The sequence below is a fragment of the Xyrauchen texanus genome, chromosome 2 (genome assembly GCF_025860055.1).
Source record: "Xyrauchen texanus isolate HMW12.3.18 chromosome 2, RBS_HiC_50CHRs, whole genome shotgun sequence".
Taxonomy (NCBI): domain Eukaryota; kingdom Metazoa; phylum Chordata; class Actinopteri; order Cypriniformes; family Catostomidae; genus Xyrauchen; species Xyrauchen texanus.
This window is the reverse complement of record NC_068277.1, coordinates 18,727,992-18,747,550: the sequence shown is the minus strand read 5'-3', so window position 1 is coordinate 18,747,550 and position 19,559 is coordinate 18,727,992. Positions and strand designations below refer to the sequence as shown.

The 19,559-nt window shown below is 35.2% G+C and overlaps 1 protein-coding gene across 2 annotated transcripts; it reads right to left on the bottom strand.

The window, feature by feature from the left end:
• Positions 1–30: 30 nt before the first annotated feature.
• Positions 31–18,467, bottom strand: LOC127658199 (uncharacterized). 2 transcript variants are annotated; one of them, XM_052147354.1, is made up of 7 exons: positions 18,346–18,467; positions 17,806–17,963; positions 17,593–17,700; positions 16,706–16,759; positions 2,799–2,963; positions 1,374–1,496; positions 31–1,264 (listed from the first exon to the last, which is right to left on the bottom strand). In XM_052147354.1, the coding sequence occupies exons 1-7, from the start codon at positions 18,350–18,352 to the stop codon at positions 1,226–1,228; spliced, it is 654 nt and encodes a 217-aa protein (XP_052003314.1). In that variant the 5' UTR covers positions 18,353–18,467; the 3' UTR covers positions 31–1,225. The 2 variants fall into 2 exon arrangements, with proteins under 2 accessions (XP_052003314.1, XP_052003323.1); XM_052147363.1 differs by lacking the exon at positions 16,706–16,759.
• Between the last annotated feature and the right edge of the window lie 1,092 nt (positions 18,468–19,559).

Here is a 19,559-nt window from a genome sequence, read left to right as displayed (position 1 = left end):
TAGTGTGTCAATAGGAAAAATAAATGTTAGACTCGCAAACATTACTTTTGCAAATAGAAAAGATTAGAAGAACATGGACAGATGTCATGAACATTGTGTCTGTCTGAGATTACATTAAGAGACAGAATTAATTGAGACAGCCTAAATAGAAGAACTGTGGCAAATTCTTCAAGAAGCTTGGAACATCCTATCTGCCAACAATAAAGAAAAACTGTCCAGGTGTACCTAGGAGAATTGGTGCTGTTTTAAAGGCAAAGGTGGTCACACCGAACATTGATTTAGATTTTTTATGTTTACTGGAATTTTTATGACATTAAGTGATAAATGAAAACTATTTATGTCATTATTTTTGAAGACATCCTCATTATGCAACATTTTTCACAAGTGCCTAAAACTTTTGCACAGTACTGTATGTGTACACACAAATAAAATATTGATAATTCACCATTGTTCCATAGAAAATCAACGAGATATAGTATTTAGTTGTATGAATATAGTTTTCATTCCTCTTGTAATAAACAAAGAAATAGATATCATGTGATAAACTTATAGAGATATGAAATAATCATAAAAAATATTTTATGGAAGTACAAAAAAAAAAAGGAAGGACACACATGCCTAGGTTCGATAATGACCCTATGCGCTTTTAGTACTTAATCTTATATACATTTTATTTCTTTATTATTTTGGTATTTTTTGTGTTACACTATAAGAGAGAGATTGAAGAATACCAAAAAAGTGTGGGTACAACTCCAAAAAATGGATGAGACACAGGGGGTGGAATGAGGTCCTGGGTCACTAAAGACCTGAGTTCAACCAGATATGAAAATTCTGTCATCACTTACTCAGCTTGACAGTCTCAATATATGGTTTCCTTGAATGGGAAATAGCAGCATCCACATTCTTTAATTTTTAAAAAAAAAAAATATTTGTTTTCCACAGTACAAATTAAGTAATATGAGTTTGGAACAACATGAGGGTGAATAAATGATGGCAAAATTTTTATTTTTGTATTTGTGTTAATAAATCAAATTAAGTTAAAAGACAAACATTAAAGTGGTATTTGTTTTGGTGTTTTCACGTTCTTAATACATTAATAGCAGTACGCATTATGTTTGACGATGATAGTGTATTAGTGTGTATTATAATGTGTTCCAAGATTGTTTTATTAGTAATATTAAATTATCTCTTGTGACAAATAGTCTTTTTAGGTGCACTCTCTCTTTCAATGTGGAGCTGTGGGTGACTTCATAAAGATGACAGGCTGAAAGACACAAAAAAGTACCATTGAGAACTCAGTGATATTTTGTATCATTTCAGCTGTGTTTGCCTGCATTCCTACATGGACAGGTTGAGACATAAGCACTGCTTACCACATGTGAACTGGCCGAGCAGCTCTGAATGACCTTGCAACAGTATGCTGCTAGTGTGACAGAGATAGCAATCTGAACTGCCTCCATTAGTTGATCTAATAAATACAGATGTTGAAATCCACCCTGTAAGAAAAGATCAAATTATGTCCTAATAATGCTTATTGCTGATGGCAACACAATAACATGCACAGTCCCAAGCCCTTCAATACTGACTCTCTTGCCAGTGAATGAGCTGTGATGTCAAAGGCAGCAGACAGGGAAACATATAGGCTGCGTCCGAAAGCAAAATAATACAGCCTTCACAGGCTGCATACTGATATAGGACGTCCAACATTGTATGTTTGCATCACAACCTGTCTACTAAGATGCCTTCATCTGGTTGATTTTTTAAGGCAGCATTGATGTCTCTTTCACTGCCTTTGGTTTACAAAATCCTGCATGTCTGATTCATTGGTTGGTTAAAAGAAAAAACATAGTACATAAAGGAACTGGTTGAAAGTGTATAAACTTTCTCGAGTTATGTGTAACATAAGCAGTAAATATTTGCCTGATAATGATTAAATTAATTTGTTTTAGATAATTAGTCATGATGTTATCATGATTTGAAAGGTAGTCCTTATGAGGTGCCTTCATACACAAAACGCTGCATGTGAGCATTGACAGAAGGCACTGAGTCAGCAAGGCCTTAGCTTTTGGACGCAGCCTATAAATCCAGTTCATGCTTTTAAGAGCCCTGCAATATGTTTTTTTATATATATAATATATAAATATATGTTTTTTTTTTAAATATAATAATAATAATAATCTGACAATGTTAAAACATCTAATAAAACATAATGGAATATTAGCAATTTATGTGTTGCTTGCTAAACATTTTTTTTTTTAGATAGAATAGCAACTTTTGAATGGCTGTCAGTGTAGAAAGATGCTTTTAGAAAGATTGCAGAATGGTGTAGTCACTGCATTTAATTTAGAATTTATGACCTGGGGTGACAGATTGTCTTGACAGATGCAGTCTTTGGCCACTACAGAGTTGAAAAGAAAAGAAAAGAAAAGTGACAAACCTGCCCTATGTCTTTGTTTTAAAGGAAGTATTGATAAATGAGTTTAGTTATCATTTTCAAAGACCTAATTGAACAACTAGCATTATGAAACCACATGATCCCTCTGAAACTTTGGCCTAAATGCAGTAATGGCATGAAAAGCAGCTGAGATATATAAACATGCTGTGCATAATTCTGTGTTATTTGTGGAGTGTTGGTGGTGATACACACAGGTTTGACATAATCCAGCAAAATACTTTGTTTTTCCTCAGCCCAGTGTGCAGGACATAATTTGCACTGAGAATATATCCTACAGTGACCATAATATTTGTGGCAAGGTGGGAATTAAATTTGCTCTTTAAAAAAGTTTAAGATAGCTTACCATTAAAAGCCGACATGTGTTGCTTGTTTCATTGTAGATCTCATGGGATATGTATGGCCAGCATTCATTCTCCACAGGCGTTCTATAATCTTGAAATGTTGTAGTGATAAGAAAGATCCCATACACCACACACATAACTATCTGCATTCCCAAACAAGCCTTAAGCTGTTAAGAAACAACAACCAGAAAAGACGTCAATGTCAATTGAGATGTCAATTTTTAAGAGCCTCTTCAGTTAGTGTTTAGGTGTTAGCTGTCTTTCAGGGGGTTAATATCATGAAACAAGGTCATAAATACTAGATTATATAAACTAAAGGGAAACCAGGGTTAGTTGTCACATACTGTAGGGAATTTTATACAAGAACTATACAGTATTTCACTAATAGCTCTTCGGTTAGGGCCGTATACGGGGTGTAGAGATGGGTCGGAACTTCAAGGTGAACGTTGGGAGCAGGCACGCACATAGGCAGAAATCGCGTGGGGGTCGGGGGCGGGGTCAGGACCCCCCCTATCTGAGGGTTGTCCCCCCTAAAATATCATTAAAATATGTGTATTGTAAATAATATAATGATATATTCTTAAAATAATTGTTTAAGAAATAAAATAATACAAATGCAAATGGGGCAACAACAAAAAATCCCTTGGTGTCCCCTTCAAAAATTGCTCTTGAGAATTGTTATGTTTATTGTCCCCCCCAACATTTTGATGAAATTTTCGTCCCTGGGCACGCATTTCAGAAGAGCCGAATCTATTTATAAAAAATTTAATAAATTAAGATATGAATAATCAAAAAAATAAAATGAATAGAATTAACTAATTCAAAGAACTAAAAAAATAAATAAAATAATATAGGCCTAAATGCTCAAGCGCACACACATTCGTTCTGACTCATACTAACAGCCTCACCTGTTGTTCCTGCCAATCAGACACTCAGTGTCAACCAATGAACCATAGATGCGTGAGGGAGGGCGGAGCCAACTCACTCACAGACACATAGGCCCTGTCCCAAATGGCACACTCCGGACTTGTGGACTTCCTCAGAGTCCACACTTCGGTGATGTCATGTACTGCAGACTTATAGGGCCCCTCGCGCAAGTCCACAAGGGCGCATTGAGAAGTATTTTTGGGACAGACTCGATCGTGAAGTGTGGTTATTGTTGGACAGGAGCTGCAGGTTCGGTTCGGGGAAATATGCTGCCTAATGTTGTTGTTTTCACTATTGTGTTTGCGAGATGGCTTGCCATGCAGAGAAATCACATTTATATGCTCCGACGTTGTAAAAGACAAGATTATTTTTCATGCATACAAATGCTGATGTTATGCACGGAGGAAAGGGTAAGCAAGTAAATGTTATTGACATTGTAGATAAACATATAACTTGTCAAAAGTCGTTAATGCATTAAGTCATTATTATATAATTTACTGTTTAATTTTCTTTTTTCTTTATATACATATATATATATATGTATTTTATATTTTTTATGTGTACCTTGTTTTTTTTATGTCGTTTTTAATTTACAGGTTTAAATATCCATACTTCACTTACATATGACTCAGTAAAGCCCTGCCATTCGGTTCTATATAATGAATCGTTATGCGATCAGCCTATTATTCAGCCGCTATTACTATGTTTGAGACATCAACCACTGGTCGATGACCATAATGTTTGTATAAACTGTAGGTAACAACTGGTAAAATGTACACAGTCATAAAAACCATAATGATACTTACACTTAAATATTTTCTTCTCAGCCATGTTATCAATTGTCTGTGTCCGTGAGCTGAAGCGCTCTTCACACCAGTTGTCTGATTGGCCTTTCGCAAGGACTCCTGGGTACTTGAAGTGCGTGAAGCCTGGATCTATCGCGGGCTTCGCGGAAGACCGCTTCAAGGGTACAAAGGGGGCGCTGCTGAGCACACTTCAGAGCGTTAAAATGCTAAATGGGACGGCCTACGGACTCGTAGACTCAGCGAGCACGCGCAATTTAAGTCCACGAGACCGAAAGTCCGCATGAAGTGCGCCATTTGGGACAGGGCAATAGTCACACACTTAGCAGCCGAGGAGAGAGGGGAAGGACAGCTGTGAAAACAACAGCTGGAAAGTGGAAAATGATTCGGAACCAGAGTATGGATTAATTTGGATGCATATTAATAATGTAGACAATGTTAGAGCACAGAGTAGAATCTCATATAAAGCCGGTTCTACGCACAACCTACACCAGTCATAGTCAAACTATAGCAAACTGTTTGAAAAAACACAAAAAAGTGTTTTTAAAGAGCCGTTTGGGAAGCAAAAGAGCCGGCACTTTTTGGTGAGCTGAGCCGAACGAGCCATCAAGAATGCAAGTACCGAGAACGCAGGAAATGACCAGGATGTGTCCTTGAAATCGAGTATGCATCGGATGGTGTCTTTCGGGCAGAGCCATATATAGAGAGAGTTGCGACAACTCCATTGACTCCAATGGAACGTTTTTTTTTACAGCAATGGCGGCTCAAGTTCCCGGAAGCAGCAGCAAACACCGTAGAGATGCATCAGAACAAACCGTTTGCGACGCACTTTTAAAAGGTGAGACGTTTAAAGAATAATATTATCTTATTCTGTATATTATCAGTACATCTAAATAAAAATAACTTGTAAATTAAAACCTTATAGTTGAGTATTACTCATTAAATTAGGAGATAAGGGATGTTATCGGATAACTAACAGATTAGGCAAGGATTGGAGCTGGATAAAGTTAGTATGAACACCCTATTAATTGTAAAATCTTTGCAAATACCTCACACATTTTTTTGTTGTTGTAATTTTTATTTATATTTAGATACAAAATGCTTGGCATGCTATTTAATTTATTAGAAATGTATTCATGAATTGCTGTAAATAGTTATTGCATTTATTTGAATAAAAATACAAAAAAAGTAATATCAGTAATATATTATTACAATTTAAAATAACTGTTTTCTATTTTAATGTATTTTAAAATGTAATTTACTCCTGTGATGCCAAGCTGAATTTTCAGCCTCATTACTTTTGAACGGCAGTTTATATACGAGTATGCTTAAGTTGTTTTAAAGCTGAATATATTGTGTATATGAATAAGTATTGTAAGAATTATACATTAGATATATAATATTTATAATACATAAATAATTATATTACTATATATAGAATTGTAAGAATTGTAAACAATAAGCTTCATTTCACTAAATTTTACATTTACTAGTATGGCAAGCCGTTTTAACATTTAATCATTTTAACCTACTAGTCTCTATTTTCAGGCTACTAGTGCTTATTTTTTAGATACTAGTATCTATTCCATTAAGTACTAGTACTTATTCATTAGCGACTAGTGCTTATTCTTTAGGTACTAGTGCTTATTCAACAGATACTAGTGCTTGTTCTTTAGGTACTAGTACTTATTCAATAGATACTAGTACTTATTCATTAGATACTAGTCCTTATTTATTAGATACTAGTACTTATTCATTAGATACTAGTCCTTAATTATTAGATACTAGTGCTTATCAATAAGCTACTAGTACTTATTCAATAGATACTAGTACTTATTCATTAGTTACTAGTACTTATTCATTAGATACTAGTACCTATTAAATAGATACTAGTACTTATTCATTAGATACTAGTACTTATTCATTAGATACTAGTACTTATTTCGATAGTCACTAGTAACTATTCTTTTGTTACTAGTAACAAAAAACATTTTTTTGCCATTGACTTCTATGGGGATCTGTCATTTAGATATCAACTATTCAGTTCTGACTAGTATCTATTCCAATTGTGACTAGTACATATATATTAGATACTGGTAGTTATTCTTTAGGTACTAGTACTTATTTTTTAGATACTAGTACTTATTCATTAGCTACTAGTACTTATTCAATAGATACTAGTACTTGTTCATTAGATACTAGTACTTATTCATTAGATACTAGTACTTATTCATTAGATACTAGTACCTATTAATTAGATACTAGTACTTATCAATTAGCTACTAGTACTCATTCAATAGATACTAGTACTTATTCATTAGATACTAGTACTAATTCATTAGATACTAGTACTTATTCAATAGATACTAGTACCTATTAATTAGATACTAGTACTTATCAAGTATTTATTCCAAATGTTACTAGTAAGATTTTTTATTTTACTAGTAAGATTTTTAATTGAACTATACAGTGGCCGTTCTGACTAGTCATAACATAAGACTAGTAAAAAAGCAGTTGTGACTAGTAAGATAAGAATAGTTACTAGTAACATCTGGAATAAATACTAGTATCTAATTAATAGGAACTAGTATCTATTGAATAAGTACTAGTAGCTAATTAATAAGTACTAGTATCTAATTAATAAGTACTAGTATCTAATTAATAGGTACTAGTATCTAATGAATAAGTACTAGTATCTAATGAATAAGTACTAGTAATATTTAAAAAGATACTAGTCAAAATTGGAATACTTACTAGTCATAAATTAATAGATGATATCAAAACAGAATAGCTACTAGTATCTATTAATTTGCAGATATCTTCAACCTCATAAGGAACTAGTAAGGAAATATTAGGAGATATCTTCTTTCAAGCAGATTATTACATAAACATGAGTACTCTCAGCCATCCAATCAGAGTTCATATGGTAATGCAGGCTAAACTACGGCAATAGAAGAAGCTGATTGGTTAAGGGGAGAAAAGATGCGTTTAATATGACTTTTACATATAGACCATACTAAAGACTTAACTGCCAATAATAAAATCCAAACAACCGGTTCATAATTACCAGCCAAACAACCACAATCCAGAGATTGTGACTTTTGGAGAGCATTCATAATTCACATAAAAAAATTTGGATAGTCTGCGTCTGATATGCGATTGAATGTCAAAATTAAAGTAGCATGCACTATATTAGGCTACATGCCTATTCATTATTATATTTTTTATACTGCTCACTCGCACACAGGTCTGCAACACAAGATTTTCATAAAGGTAATAACTTGTCATTTTGGTCTGCTTGGGTTATTTCACGACAGATTTGGTAAGATTTCATAAGGTGACTGAGTTACTAGTTCACAGTTCCAATACGTTTTTTATTAGCCTATTCAGCAATAGTGTAAAAGGCCGGTAAATAAAATACAACCTTAACATTGTAAACACAATAAACATGTAGGCTATGCGAATTTTACTTCCCTTACTTTATGACAAATCCTTCAATAAATGGTATTCAGAAAACAAGATTTAAAAAATAAGTAGCCATGTAGGCTATAATAAAAAATATACAGTAGCCTAAAGCCTTTTGTGCTCTTTATTACAAACAACATTTAGCCTATTTAAACGCCAAGGCTAAACGAATGTATTTGTATCGAAACTGAAATTGTACGCACGTTGGGTTCGCGCATCTCTCATTCGGTCCAAAAGTTTCCATATTTGCAATGTAACATTTGCATCTATTAATATAAAGTCGAGTCCCAACATAGGCTAAATCCGCAACTTCACATCAAGGGATATGAGTTTGACTAACCGGCACAGCCTTTATATTTTAGGCTGACAAATTAAATTAAGCAACTTTTTATGTTTTGTTGACTGTTTTATGTGGTCTCATGAAAGTGCGTAACTATACCACAAATTTAATTTATCGTGCCATTTATACACCAAAAATAGTTTTTGCATGTAGGCCTAGCTATATGATACGCAGTTTTCGCGTGCATATGATATGGCTACTGTAATACAGCCTACGCACGCACTCCACATCCCTAATCCCAAGAGATTTGCAGTGCGTAGCATATGCACGCAAAAAAAAAAAAAAAAAAAACTATTTTGGCGTAGGCCTATACATAGCACGAGAAATTAAAGTCGTGGTATAGATAGTCTACGCACTTTCGACATCGTGTTGCAATGCCATGCCAGAAGTGAACTGATAATATTGTGTGAGCGTCGCGTGGCGCCATCACTGGATTTGTTCCTCAGGGAAATAACTTAATACACTGTCATTAGTCATACAGATAATATGACATCATTCGAAAGAGTAAAATGTATATTTTTATTTGTGTACATTCAAAATGACTACAAATCATGTCATGCCTTTGAAAAATAAAGAAAACATGCTTTAGCGCGTCTCGGTCTCTTTGAACATCTTTCTGGCGCACACCAAAAATTAACCAAAATACAGCAATAAACGCCTTCTTGGTGTGTCTATACTTCTGAAACATTTAGATTATTTGAATGAAGTTAAATGCATTATATTGGCCTAAGTCACTTTGGAATAAATCACAGCGTGTTTCACTAACCTATAAAAAAACGTGACTTTAGTTTACAGTCCGGAAAATACAGTATAGGCTGTTATCAAATTATTTCACACACCCCCCTGCACTTGAGAACTGCTGGTCTACACCAGTCTATGGTCTATACACAGAAGAAAATCCCTGTCTACTCTTCCCCGGTACGGATTATGTCTGGTTGTTTGATGAGAAAAAGATGAAATATAGTTGCAATAAAGGCGTTAAGAATCCGTACAAATGCAGCCGCGGAGGACTTTTATTCTGCTGTGCGTGAACTGATGAAGGAACAATTTGATCTTCGGCTGATAAATCAGAGGAAAGGATAGTGTCTAATAAATAGGTACTAGTATCTATTGAATAACTAGTAGCTAATTAATAAGTACTAGTATCTAATTAATAGTTACTAGTATCTAATGAATAAGTACTAGTATCTAATGAATAAGTACTCGTATCTATTGAATAAGAACTAGTTTCTAATGAATAAGTACTAGTAACTAATGAATAAGTACTCGTATCTATTGAATAAGAACTAGTCTCTAAAGAATAAGCACTAGTCACTAATGAATAAGTACTAGTATCTAAAGAATAAGCACTAGTAACTAATGAATAAGTACTAGTATCTAATGAATAAGTACTAGTAACTAATAAATAAGCACTAGTAAAAATAAATAAGGACTAGTATCTATTGAATAAGTACTAGTATCTAAAGAATAAGCACTAGTCACTAATGAATAAGTACTAGTACTTAATGGAACAGATACTAGTATCTAACAAATTATTACAGTTTTTTACGATTGCTATGACAAATTTTTCAATACTTTTAACAATTTTCCAAAACTCTTAACACAGTTAGCACTACATCCGTCTGTGTAAGCTATACTATTAACACATTTCTTGTTGCTTTAACACAAAATGCATACAATTAACACAAATTTAAAATGCTTGAACTTCTTTTACACACAAGCTCAAACAAGACCAAAACAATGGATTTTTACTGCCAAATTTACCAATGCTTTAACACTGTATGTCAGAACAGATAACACTATGTTCTAAACCTAACCTTACAGGCTAAAGTCAAGGTAAACAGCTGTTTATATTGTGAAGTGAAACACAAATATATCCCCTGTATTTTATTCTATTGTTACTGAGAAACAGCTGATTGAATTATGCAAATATATAAATCACAGCTGATTCCCATCTAGGAAACACATTCAGGTGTTGAGGTTCGCATGACCATATGGTATAATGTAAAAGAGGACCTTTTGGGCTGATGTTTTGTGGAAAGGGAACAATATAGAGCAACAAAAGAAAGAAAGAAAAATGTCTGCACTAGGTAGAGGAAGACGTATACAAGGACAAGGGCAAGGGCGAGGAGTGGGACAAGGGCAAGGGAGAGGAGTGGGACAATGTGGCATTCCACCATTCCTGTGCAGTCACAGCATGGTTTGATGCCCATCCTAGGATGATGTCCCTTTTCCTTGCTCCTTACTCCCCTTTCCTCAACCCCATTGAGGAGTTTTTCTCATCCTGGAGATGGAAGGTTTTTGACCATCATCCACAGGACCAAATGTCCCTCCTGGATGCAATGGATGCTGCATGCCAAGACATCACAGCTGAACACTACCAGGGGTGGATAAGGCATGCCAAAAGATTCACCCCACGATGCCTTGCCAGAGAAGATATCAGGTGTGATGTGGATGAGAACATGTGGCCAAATGCAGAAGACCGGGCAGATTAGAAGAAGACTCTTTCTTTTCTTCTTTTTTTTATTCTTCTGGTGCTTTTTCTGTTCGTATATCTTGCAGCAATGTCCTTTTGCAAATAAAGTCTTTACTGCAGCAATTCTGTCTCTGTCTTTTTTTTTCAGAAACTGTACATTCTATAAAGCTACTCTGAGATGGTCATTCATTTTTTGTATTGAAGTTCTGCAGCAAAAGAAACAAAATGCATGCATTTACTAAACCCAACAAAACAAAAATGTAGAGAGGCATCAAAAGAAACTACAGTGCAAAACACAATCTATGATCAATACAATATACTGTCTATTGTATAAGGGCAGACCTGACACATAAAATAATGCAGTTTCTGTAATTTCAGCTGATGATAGTGTTTTTTGTCATTGTGTTATGATTGACTAAATGTTCCTGTTGGAAGAGAACATGTGTTAGTGTTTTGAATAATTATTTGATTTTGAAACATGTTTGCAGTGTTTTGTTAGACATAGTGTATTGTGTTAATGTATTATTGTATTTTGAAAATTAGTTTTGGAGTTTAGTTTACAATGTGTGATTTTGAGCATGAAATTAACTGTTTTGCCAATTGTGTGTTTTAGGTGTGTTGGTGCGTTAAGAGTTTAGGAAACTTGTTAAATGTATTGAAAAAACTGTCATAGCGATTGGAAAAAACTGTAAATGTTAAAACGGCGGCAGGAGTTCAGATTCTGGTGTGCTGGTATTTGTGTGCAGTCCAACTTTTCAAACACATTCTTTGACATTACATTCACTGCATGTGTACTTAACAGTTAGTTAGTCATGTGCCTCAACAAGTAAAGTCATAACATAATGAATGATACATTTCATATATGACTTAATATATTAACCATATAGAATCTTTATTAGTTGTTGATGCAGTAATCATCAATTAATGGTTTAGTTCTTCATGAGTCATACATTAACATATGATTATCGGTGCATTTGTTAAACATGAATTAATGCATGCTCCCGTATTGTAAAGTGTTTCCATTTAGGAAAGTATAGTGCTAATCTGGTTTTAGGATTTGTGCATTGATTAAAAACAATCTGAGGTGACCTCTGTGTTTAAAGGTTTGATGAAGGTGACGAAGGTCTGTAGAATGCTCCAAGCAATCACAAAAATCCTAACAATCACAAAAATAACACCAGAAATTTGCAGTATGTTTTATTTTATTAACTGAAAGTAACGGCGCGGCACGTTACAGGCTCACGCTGAATGATGAAATTGTAATTGTTTACATATAGACCAAAAAGAAAGATTAATAACTGAATTTACACAAAAGACAGTTCAAAAGTTTATATGTTTCTTAATTCTTAATAGTGTGTGCTGTGGAATGATCAAAAGCTGCAAGCGTTCAGCTGATGCTTATAGCAACACATCAAGATCCAGTGGCCTAAACTTTTGAAGCGGATGTTAATTATTCTTATTTAATTTAACGATCTTATTATATCTGTCCTGCACGCTCAGTTGTCATCAGTGTGAAAATATGGATCTCAAAAATCAGTCACTGCTGGAATTATGCAGAAGATGCTGGAAAGCCAACAATCCTGGAGGATTTTTCTGAAGAACTGTGAGCAGGTGCTCAGGACAAACATGGGACTTTAATGCATTTTCAAGGTATGACACGCAATACTGAGAATCAAATAAAACGTTTGAACTGCCTCATTTGTGTAAATGCAGATTTATTATCTTGTGGACTAGGCTATAACATATGTTAATACATAGTATTTTGTTGCAGTGCTAAATAAAGATGTAGCCTAATTTATGAGTTCTTATTTGTGAAAAAAAATACAAATTATTGATATTTTGCAGATTCTGCAAGCTGTAGCTACATAACTTATGATTTCATGAGGCTAACGAGTGCAATGCGGATATTGATAATACTATGGAGCTAGGCAGCATTATTCCATATTTTACTACAATATTTAAATAATTTTAAAAGTTTTTAAATTATTTTTTTCATGATTTTACATGGCCTGTAAATCACAATTTTTAAATTCTCTGAAAACGTCCACATTTTTGATGATAATGTAGCAATGGTGTGAACGCGTTTGAGACCATATAGAGCTATTATGAAGGCGCTGTCCCCTAACTTAGACTGGGAGAGGAACGTAACATGTTAAGAAATGTAGCCTACTGAAAGAAACGTTGAATTTAAGAGAATGGTTTATTTTTTCTTCTTTTTTTTTTTTTTTTTGCTGAGTTTATGAAGTTTCAATCATTTTAGGTTTTGTCATGATGCCTGGCTTAAAGCACATCCACCACTTTTGAAGAGAAAATTGTGGCAATAGACACATAAAAACATTTTCACTCAGATATTGCTCTTGCACAATTAATAATAAAGAAACACTAGCAGCAGCACGTCTAGTGCTAATTATTATTAGTGTTTATAGGCAGTATTTTCACAGACAATCACTGTCATTAATAAATAAATAAATAAAAGTTTCACGGGCATACCCCCGCCCCTAAAATTATGATGTCAAGTGCCACTTTACCAGGCATTTTTTGAAAGTGCATCGATCGATCGGCATCTGATCTGATATGGACACGCAACAGCAAAACAGCGATAATTTAATACAAAACAACGAACAACCTACAGTAGCCATATTTGATAGAGTGTTTAATGCACTGCAACGTGCCAGATGCGAATTAATGGCTTCAAATACAGCTGATACTAACATTTTAACGTTTCTACATGACTGCATTTTCTGCGAATTTGTTCAACAACCTCCAACATGTTGCACCTTAATTCTTTCTCCTCTTCTCCTTCCGTTTCCTGTCATCTCCCCTTAATATGCAGTTGGTTCATTAATATTCAACATATTATTTGCATACTGATTATTTAAATAGTACTAGTATCTATTAAGGTAAGGATATCTTTGATCTAAAATGTTACTAGTAACTAAAAAATAAGCACTAGTTCTATTTTTTCTTAACAAGTTGGGTATAATTAAATACTAGACACTATTGGAATAAGCACTAGTATCTAATAAATAAGGACTAGTATCTAATGAATAAGTACTAGTATCTAAAGAAAAGGCACTAGTACCTAAAGAATAAGCACTAGTATCTGTTGAATAAGCACTAGTACCTAAAGAATAAGCACTAGTCGCTAATGAATAAGTACTAGTACTTAATGGAATAGATACTAGTATCTAAAAAATAAGCACTAGTAGCCTGAAAATAGAGACTAGTAGGTTAAAATGATTAAATGTTAAAACGGCTTGCCATATTACGTAACTGCTGATAATAGTTAATAGTTCATTGACCCATTGTGCGGTGCGAGCTGGAAATCACCTGTCACCAGCCTGTCTCTGTACTATCTGAAAAGTCATAATTATGACATTAGTTACCATGAGATTAGTGAAAACAATGAACATGAGGTAACATAAAAAGGCAACAGAAACCCTAGCCTGAAATAAGTTGAGGCAAATAACGGTAAGCGAACACTAATCCTCAAATATTAGCTGATTTGATCTTTAAAAAACAACATCGCTGTAACAACATACTCATGCTACATACATATGTCGGTGTATTACATAAATATATAAAATAAATGCATTTATTGACTACTAATTACCAGAAATCGCAGTTCTGTCACTCTAACAGTTTGGAATGACTGCAAAAGCACTTCCTGGAACTATCTGAAGTCTACGTGAATCACGTGACGATCAAGCGTTTAGAACTTCCGTTGTCGCAACTCTCCTTTATGTGGCTCTGCATTTGGGCAAGCCCTTGGTAATACGGTGGCAGACGACGGACATTTATCCTTTTGTTTTTCCTCAGAAGATTCCCCTCTGTACGCTCGCGAAAGTCTGACTCGTAAGAGTATTTATATTACTTCAAAAAAAAAATTAGGCATCATTTTAATACAATAATAAACATGGCGAGAACGAGTGTTTACAAGACTTTATTCTTTTAAGGTGTCACTTGTCTTGCTAAACCTTACTGGTGTGATGATATTAATCCTGTCATTGGTGTGAAAATGCCAGTAGTACTCTTACTGGATTCAAATGTGCTGTGACGGTTAATTAAGCAACAGGAAGATTGCAGAAGATCTCAAAGATCGCAATAGTTGCGTTCTTTTTACATCGTCCTGTCGTTCCGAGTTCATTCTTCCAAGGATGCTTGGCAAGACTTAATAAGAACACAAGTCCGTTCTCTACGTTCTTTGAACTGAGATTAACCCATGGTTTTGAGCAATGTAAATCGGTTCATTCATCTTGGGAACACTCCGGGGTAGCTATTTTCTATGGATACAAGCGGCATAAAAGTACCGCTCTGGTATACTTAAATGGGGAAAGACCGAAATCTCAAAAACTGTTGTTCAAGATTACGATAAAATAAAAAACATATTTAAAAACGTATTGTGCTTTTTTAGCTCAGATCACATCAAAAAAGAAAAATCTATATTTTTAGGCTGATCAAGCGCATGCGCACTGTCAAGTTGATTGACAGGTTAGGTCTTTATCTAAAAGCTGATTGGCTCTTTTACCTGTTAGACGGGACTTCTATTTCTACTCCCGCCATATTTTGTGTTCCAGTCTCTCCTTTTAATACCTTTTAAAAGTGTTCCGTCTTGTGCTAAATAGTGTGTTTTGAGTGGGAAGTTCAGTTGGTGTGGGTATGTTGTTTCAAACTGCCAAACTGTTGTAAATTATGTTAATTTTGAATTATATCCTCTAGTCTAAATTAAAACTCCAATAGCACCATTGTTTTGTAATTGCCCTTGGGTAAACAAGATAATAAATGTGAAGATGTGTTTTATTTTATTTTTTGTGTCATAAATTGTCATTAATTACATGTACATGTTTACTAATAACAATGGCTTGATATATTGCTGTTGATTTTCAGAATTGTTTTACTGTTTAAATTTAGCTGAAAGTCATTAAATAGCCTATATATATATATTTGGTCCTGCACGTGCCACCAAAACAGTGCTGACCCGTCGAGTCATGGACTCTTCAAGACCCTGGAAGGTGTCCTGTGGTATCTGGCACCAAGACATTAGCAGCAGATCTTTCAAGTCCTGTAAGTTGTGAGGTGGAGCCACTGTGGATCATACTTGTTGGTCCAGCACATCCCATAGATGTTCAATCTGATTGAGATCTGGGGAATCTGGAGGACAGAGCAACACCTTGAACCCTTCTTCATGTTCCTCAAATCATTACCGAACAATGTGTGCAGTGTGGCAGGGCACATTATCCTGCTGAAAGAGGCCACAGCCATCAGGGAATACCATTGCAATGAAGGGGTGTACCTGGTCTGGAAAGATGTTAAGGTAGGTGGCATGTGTCAAATTGAAGTCCACATGAATGGCCAGACCCACGGTTTCTCAGCAGAACATTGCCCAGTGCATCACACTCCCTCAACTGGCTTGTCGTCTTCCCACAGTGCATCACTTTCCCAGGTAAATGGCACACACATACAGGTGATGTACAAGAAAATGGGACTCATCGGATCAGGTGACCTTCTTCCACTGCTCCAAAGTCCAGTTCCGACGCTCGTGTGCCCTTTGTAGGCGCTTTTGGCGGTGGACAGGGAGCGGGAACTGTTGTGCTCAACAACTGTGCAAATGTTCAATAGCATTTCTGTAGCGAAATCAAGGTATGTGCCTACAGAAACTAACTTTCAGAAATAAACCTACCCTGAGAAATATTTACTGGGATAAAAAGTGCGACAAGTAGCCCAAGTCTCTCCTAATCAGTTTCTGCCAACCAGTAACAGTATTCATTCTGTCTTCAATAAAAACCGTTAGCACAACTGTCATCCACACTTCTCCAAAGTGCCACTAAATCCAAAATATCAATAGATTTTTTTTTGTCATACATTGTGTCCAGATGTTGGGAGGTGTTTGGAACTTACTGTTGGTAGGTGAAGTTTCTGAGCAGCTATTGCCACACTGCCACCAATTATGCTCTGTTCAAAGGGAGCATTACTATTTACATTGGTAATACTGACAGAAAGTGTTTTATTCTATATTAATATACGTGCAAATGTACATTTTATACATCTCTAAATTATAAGTTTATACAATCTTGCATTAAAGGGTTTGCCCAAAAATGAAAATGTGTGTGACTTTCTTCGTTCTGCAGAACACAAATTAAGATATTCAGAAAAATATCTCTGTAAGTCCATAAAATGCAAGTGAAAGAGTGGCCAGAACTTTGAAGGTCCAAAAAGCAAATGAAGGCAGCATAAAACTAACCCATAAGACTCCAGTGGTTAAATCCATATCTTCAGAAGCGTTATGATAGATGTGGGTGAGGAACGGATCAATATTTAAGCTCTTTTGTACTATAAATTCTCCTCCCTGCCCAGACAATATGCACAATATTGCGAATCGCCAAAAACAAAAGAAGAAGAATATGAAACTGAGAGTGAAAGTGGAGATTTAAAGTAAAAAGGGACTTAAATATTGATCTGTTTCTCACCCACGCCTATCACATCACTTCTAAAGATGATGATTTAACCACTGGAGTTTAATGGATTAGATTTATGCTGCCTTATTGCCTTCATTTGCTTTCTGGACTTTCAAAGTTCTGGCCACCATTCACTTGCACTGTGAGGACCTACAAAGCTGAGATATTCTTCTAAAAATCATTATTTGTTTTCAACAGAAGACAGAAAGTCATACACATCCGGAATGGCATGTGGGGGAGTAAATTACATAATTTTCACTTTTGGGTGAACTATCCCTTTAAGGTCAAGTAATTTCATGTTTACAATTATAACATGAAATAGACACTTACAATAGAGGAAAACGCCACAATGGCGCTGAGAATAAACCAGTTATCTGCCTCCATATAAAACGGAATTTTGCATCCAAGGAAGAAGACAGTCAGCACTATCTCTGTGACCTGTAAATTAATAATAATTATTATTATTAATATTATAACAATAACATAAACCTCCTCGCCAGACGTGGAAATACACTATATCATTTGATATGAACTTAAGTTTACCCCTAAAATCTTGGGTTCTGCCTCCAGGTATTTATACTTTTGCTTGGGGTTCCTCTGGTAAGTAACTTCCAGTAAAGTTCCCGCTTCGGCTGAATCGCTCATGCTCGGGTTTTGGACTGTCGCAGAAGTAACGTCCGATACCTCGGCCTCGGGTTCGTCTGTTGATATATAAAATGAAAAAAAAAAAAAACGAGTTGTAGATCAGGCCTGCTGTTACAGAATATAGAACATTTTTAAGTTTTATCGTAGGCCTATTGCTTTTTAAAGCCGTAATGGGCCGTTCACCCCGAACGTCGTATTTGCGTCCGTCCGCGCTGTCTTTGACCGTTACGGCGCGTCTCGCTGTTTTGTTCAACGTCTTTTAGACGTCAAGTCAAGATAAAAATAACTTTAACTGTTAAAAACATCTGCGTTCTGTTGTAGTTATTAAGCGCTGTGACGCGTTAGGTGTGATCGGCCCCTAAGATTGGAAACGAATTCCGTTATCATAAACGTACGTCAATATGCAAATTACTGTATTGTGTAAGTTAAATGGCTTACTGTTCATTGTCTTCCAGGCTACGGCTCTTAAGAGTTGTCTCGATTAATGTGTGCCAAAAACCCTGCAAAGCCTGTGCACTTGTAAACCACTGTGAAAAGTACGCCCAAAATCTGTTTTGTTTTGGGGGTTTAGGAATGTTTCCGCCCCCATCTCTCTTGAGAGCTCGAGTCGGGGCTCATGCAACGGTAATTGATTACATATTGGGGGGAAAATCCGCCCATGACACATTTTATATCTTATTTACCTAAAATAGAAGTTAGCCTACTGGAAAGACAAGTTTATGTGCATATTATTGATTGTATTGGTTTTGAGGCATTGCTCTTTAAAATATGGACTATTCTTCCTCAGAAGGTTCTTTAAAATAGAAAATAAGAAAGCAGATAAACGTGAGCCCACATAGTATGACAGTCTAATAATTGTGCCCTAGAAAAACGTAGGCTTCTTTACCCCCAAACTGGTAAGAAAAGAAAAATCAAATAAAAATTACATCATACATGTACTTGGTTCTGAAATTAGGTGGACATGTTGGTTAAGCATCTGAGTGCATCACAGTGTGTATTTTGTTTCCAGTAGTTTTGCTCAGTGTCATGCTCCAGTTGCGTGTCCACATGCTCTTCAAAGAAGCTCCAATTTCATTGCCAATGTCAACATGGATGCCTTTAATAGACAGGTGAATAATACTACACTACTGTATATACAGTACTGTGCAAAGGTTTTAGGCACTTTTGAAAAGTGTTGAATAGTGAGGATGTCTTCAAAAATAATTACATAAATAGTTTTCATCTATCACGTAATGTCATACAAAGTCCAGTTAACATAGAAAATACTAACTCAATATTCGGTGTGACCACCTTTGCCTTCATAACAGCTCCAATTCTCATACACCTAGACACAATTTTTCTTGGTTGTTGGCAGATAGGATGTTCCAAGCTTCTTGGAGAATTTGCCACAGTTCTTCTATTTAGGCTGTCTCAATTACTTCTGTCTATTTATGTAATCTCAGACTGAAACTATGTTCAGTGGGCTCCCTGTTCTTCTATTCTAATCTTTTTTTTTTGCAAAAGTAATGTTTGAGAGTCTAACATTTATATTTCCTATTAACACACTAAAGCTGAAGGTATAAATAACCATCTTAAGAGAAATGCTTTTGTGAAACATTGTATGTGCCTAAGACTTTTGCAAGACTTTTTCGGTAACCAAACCTGATGTACAT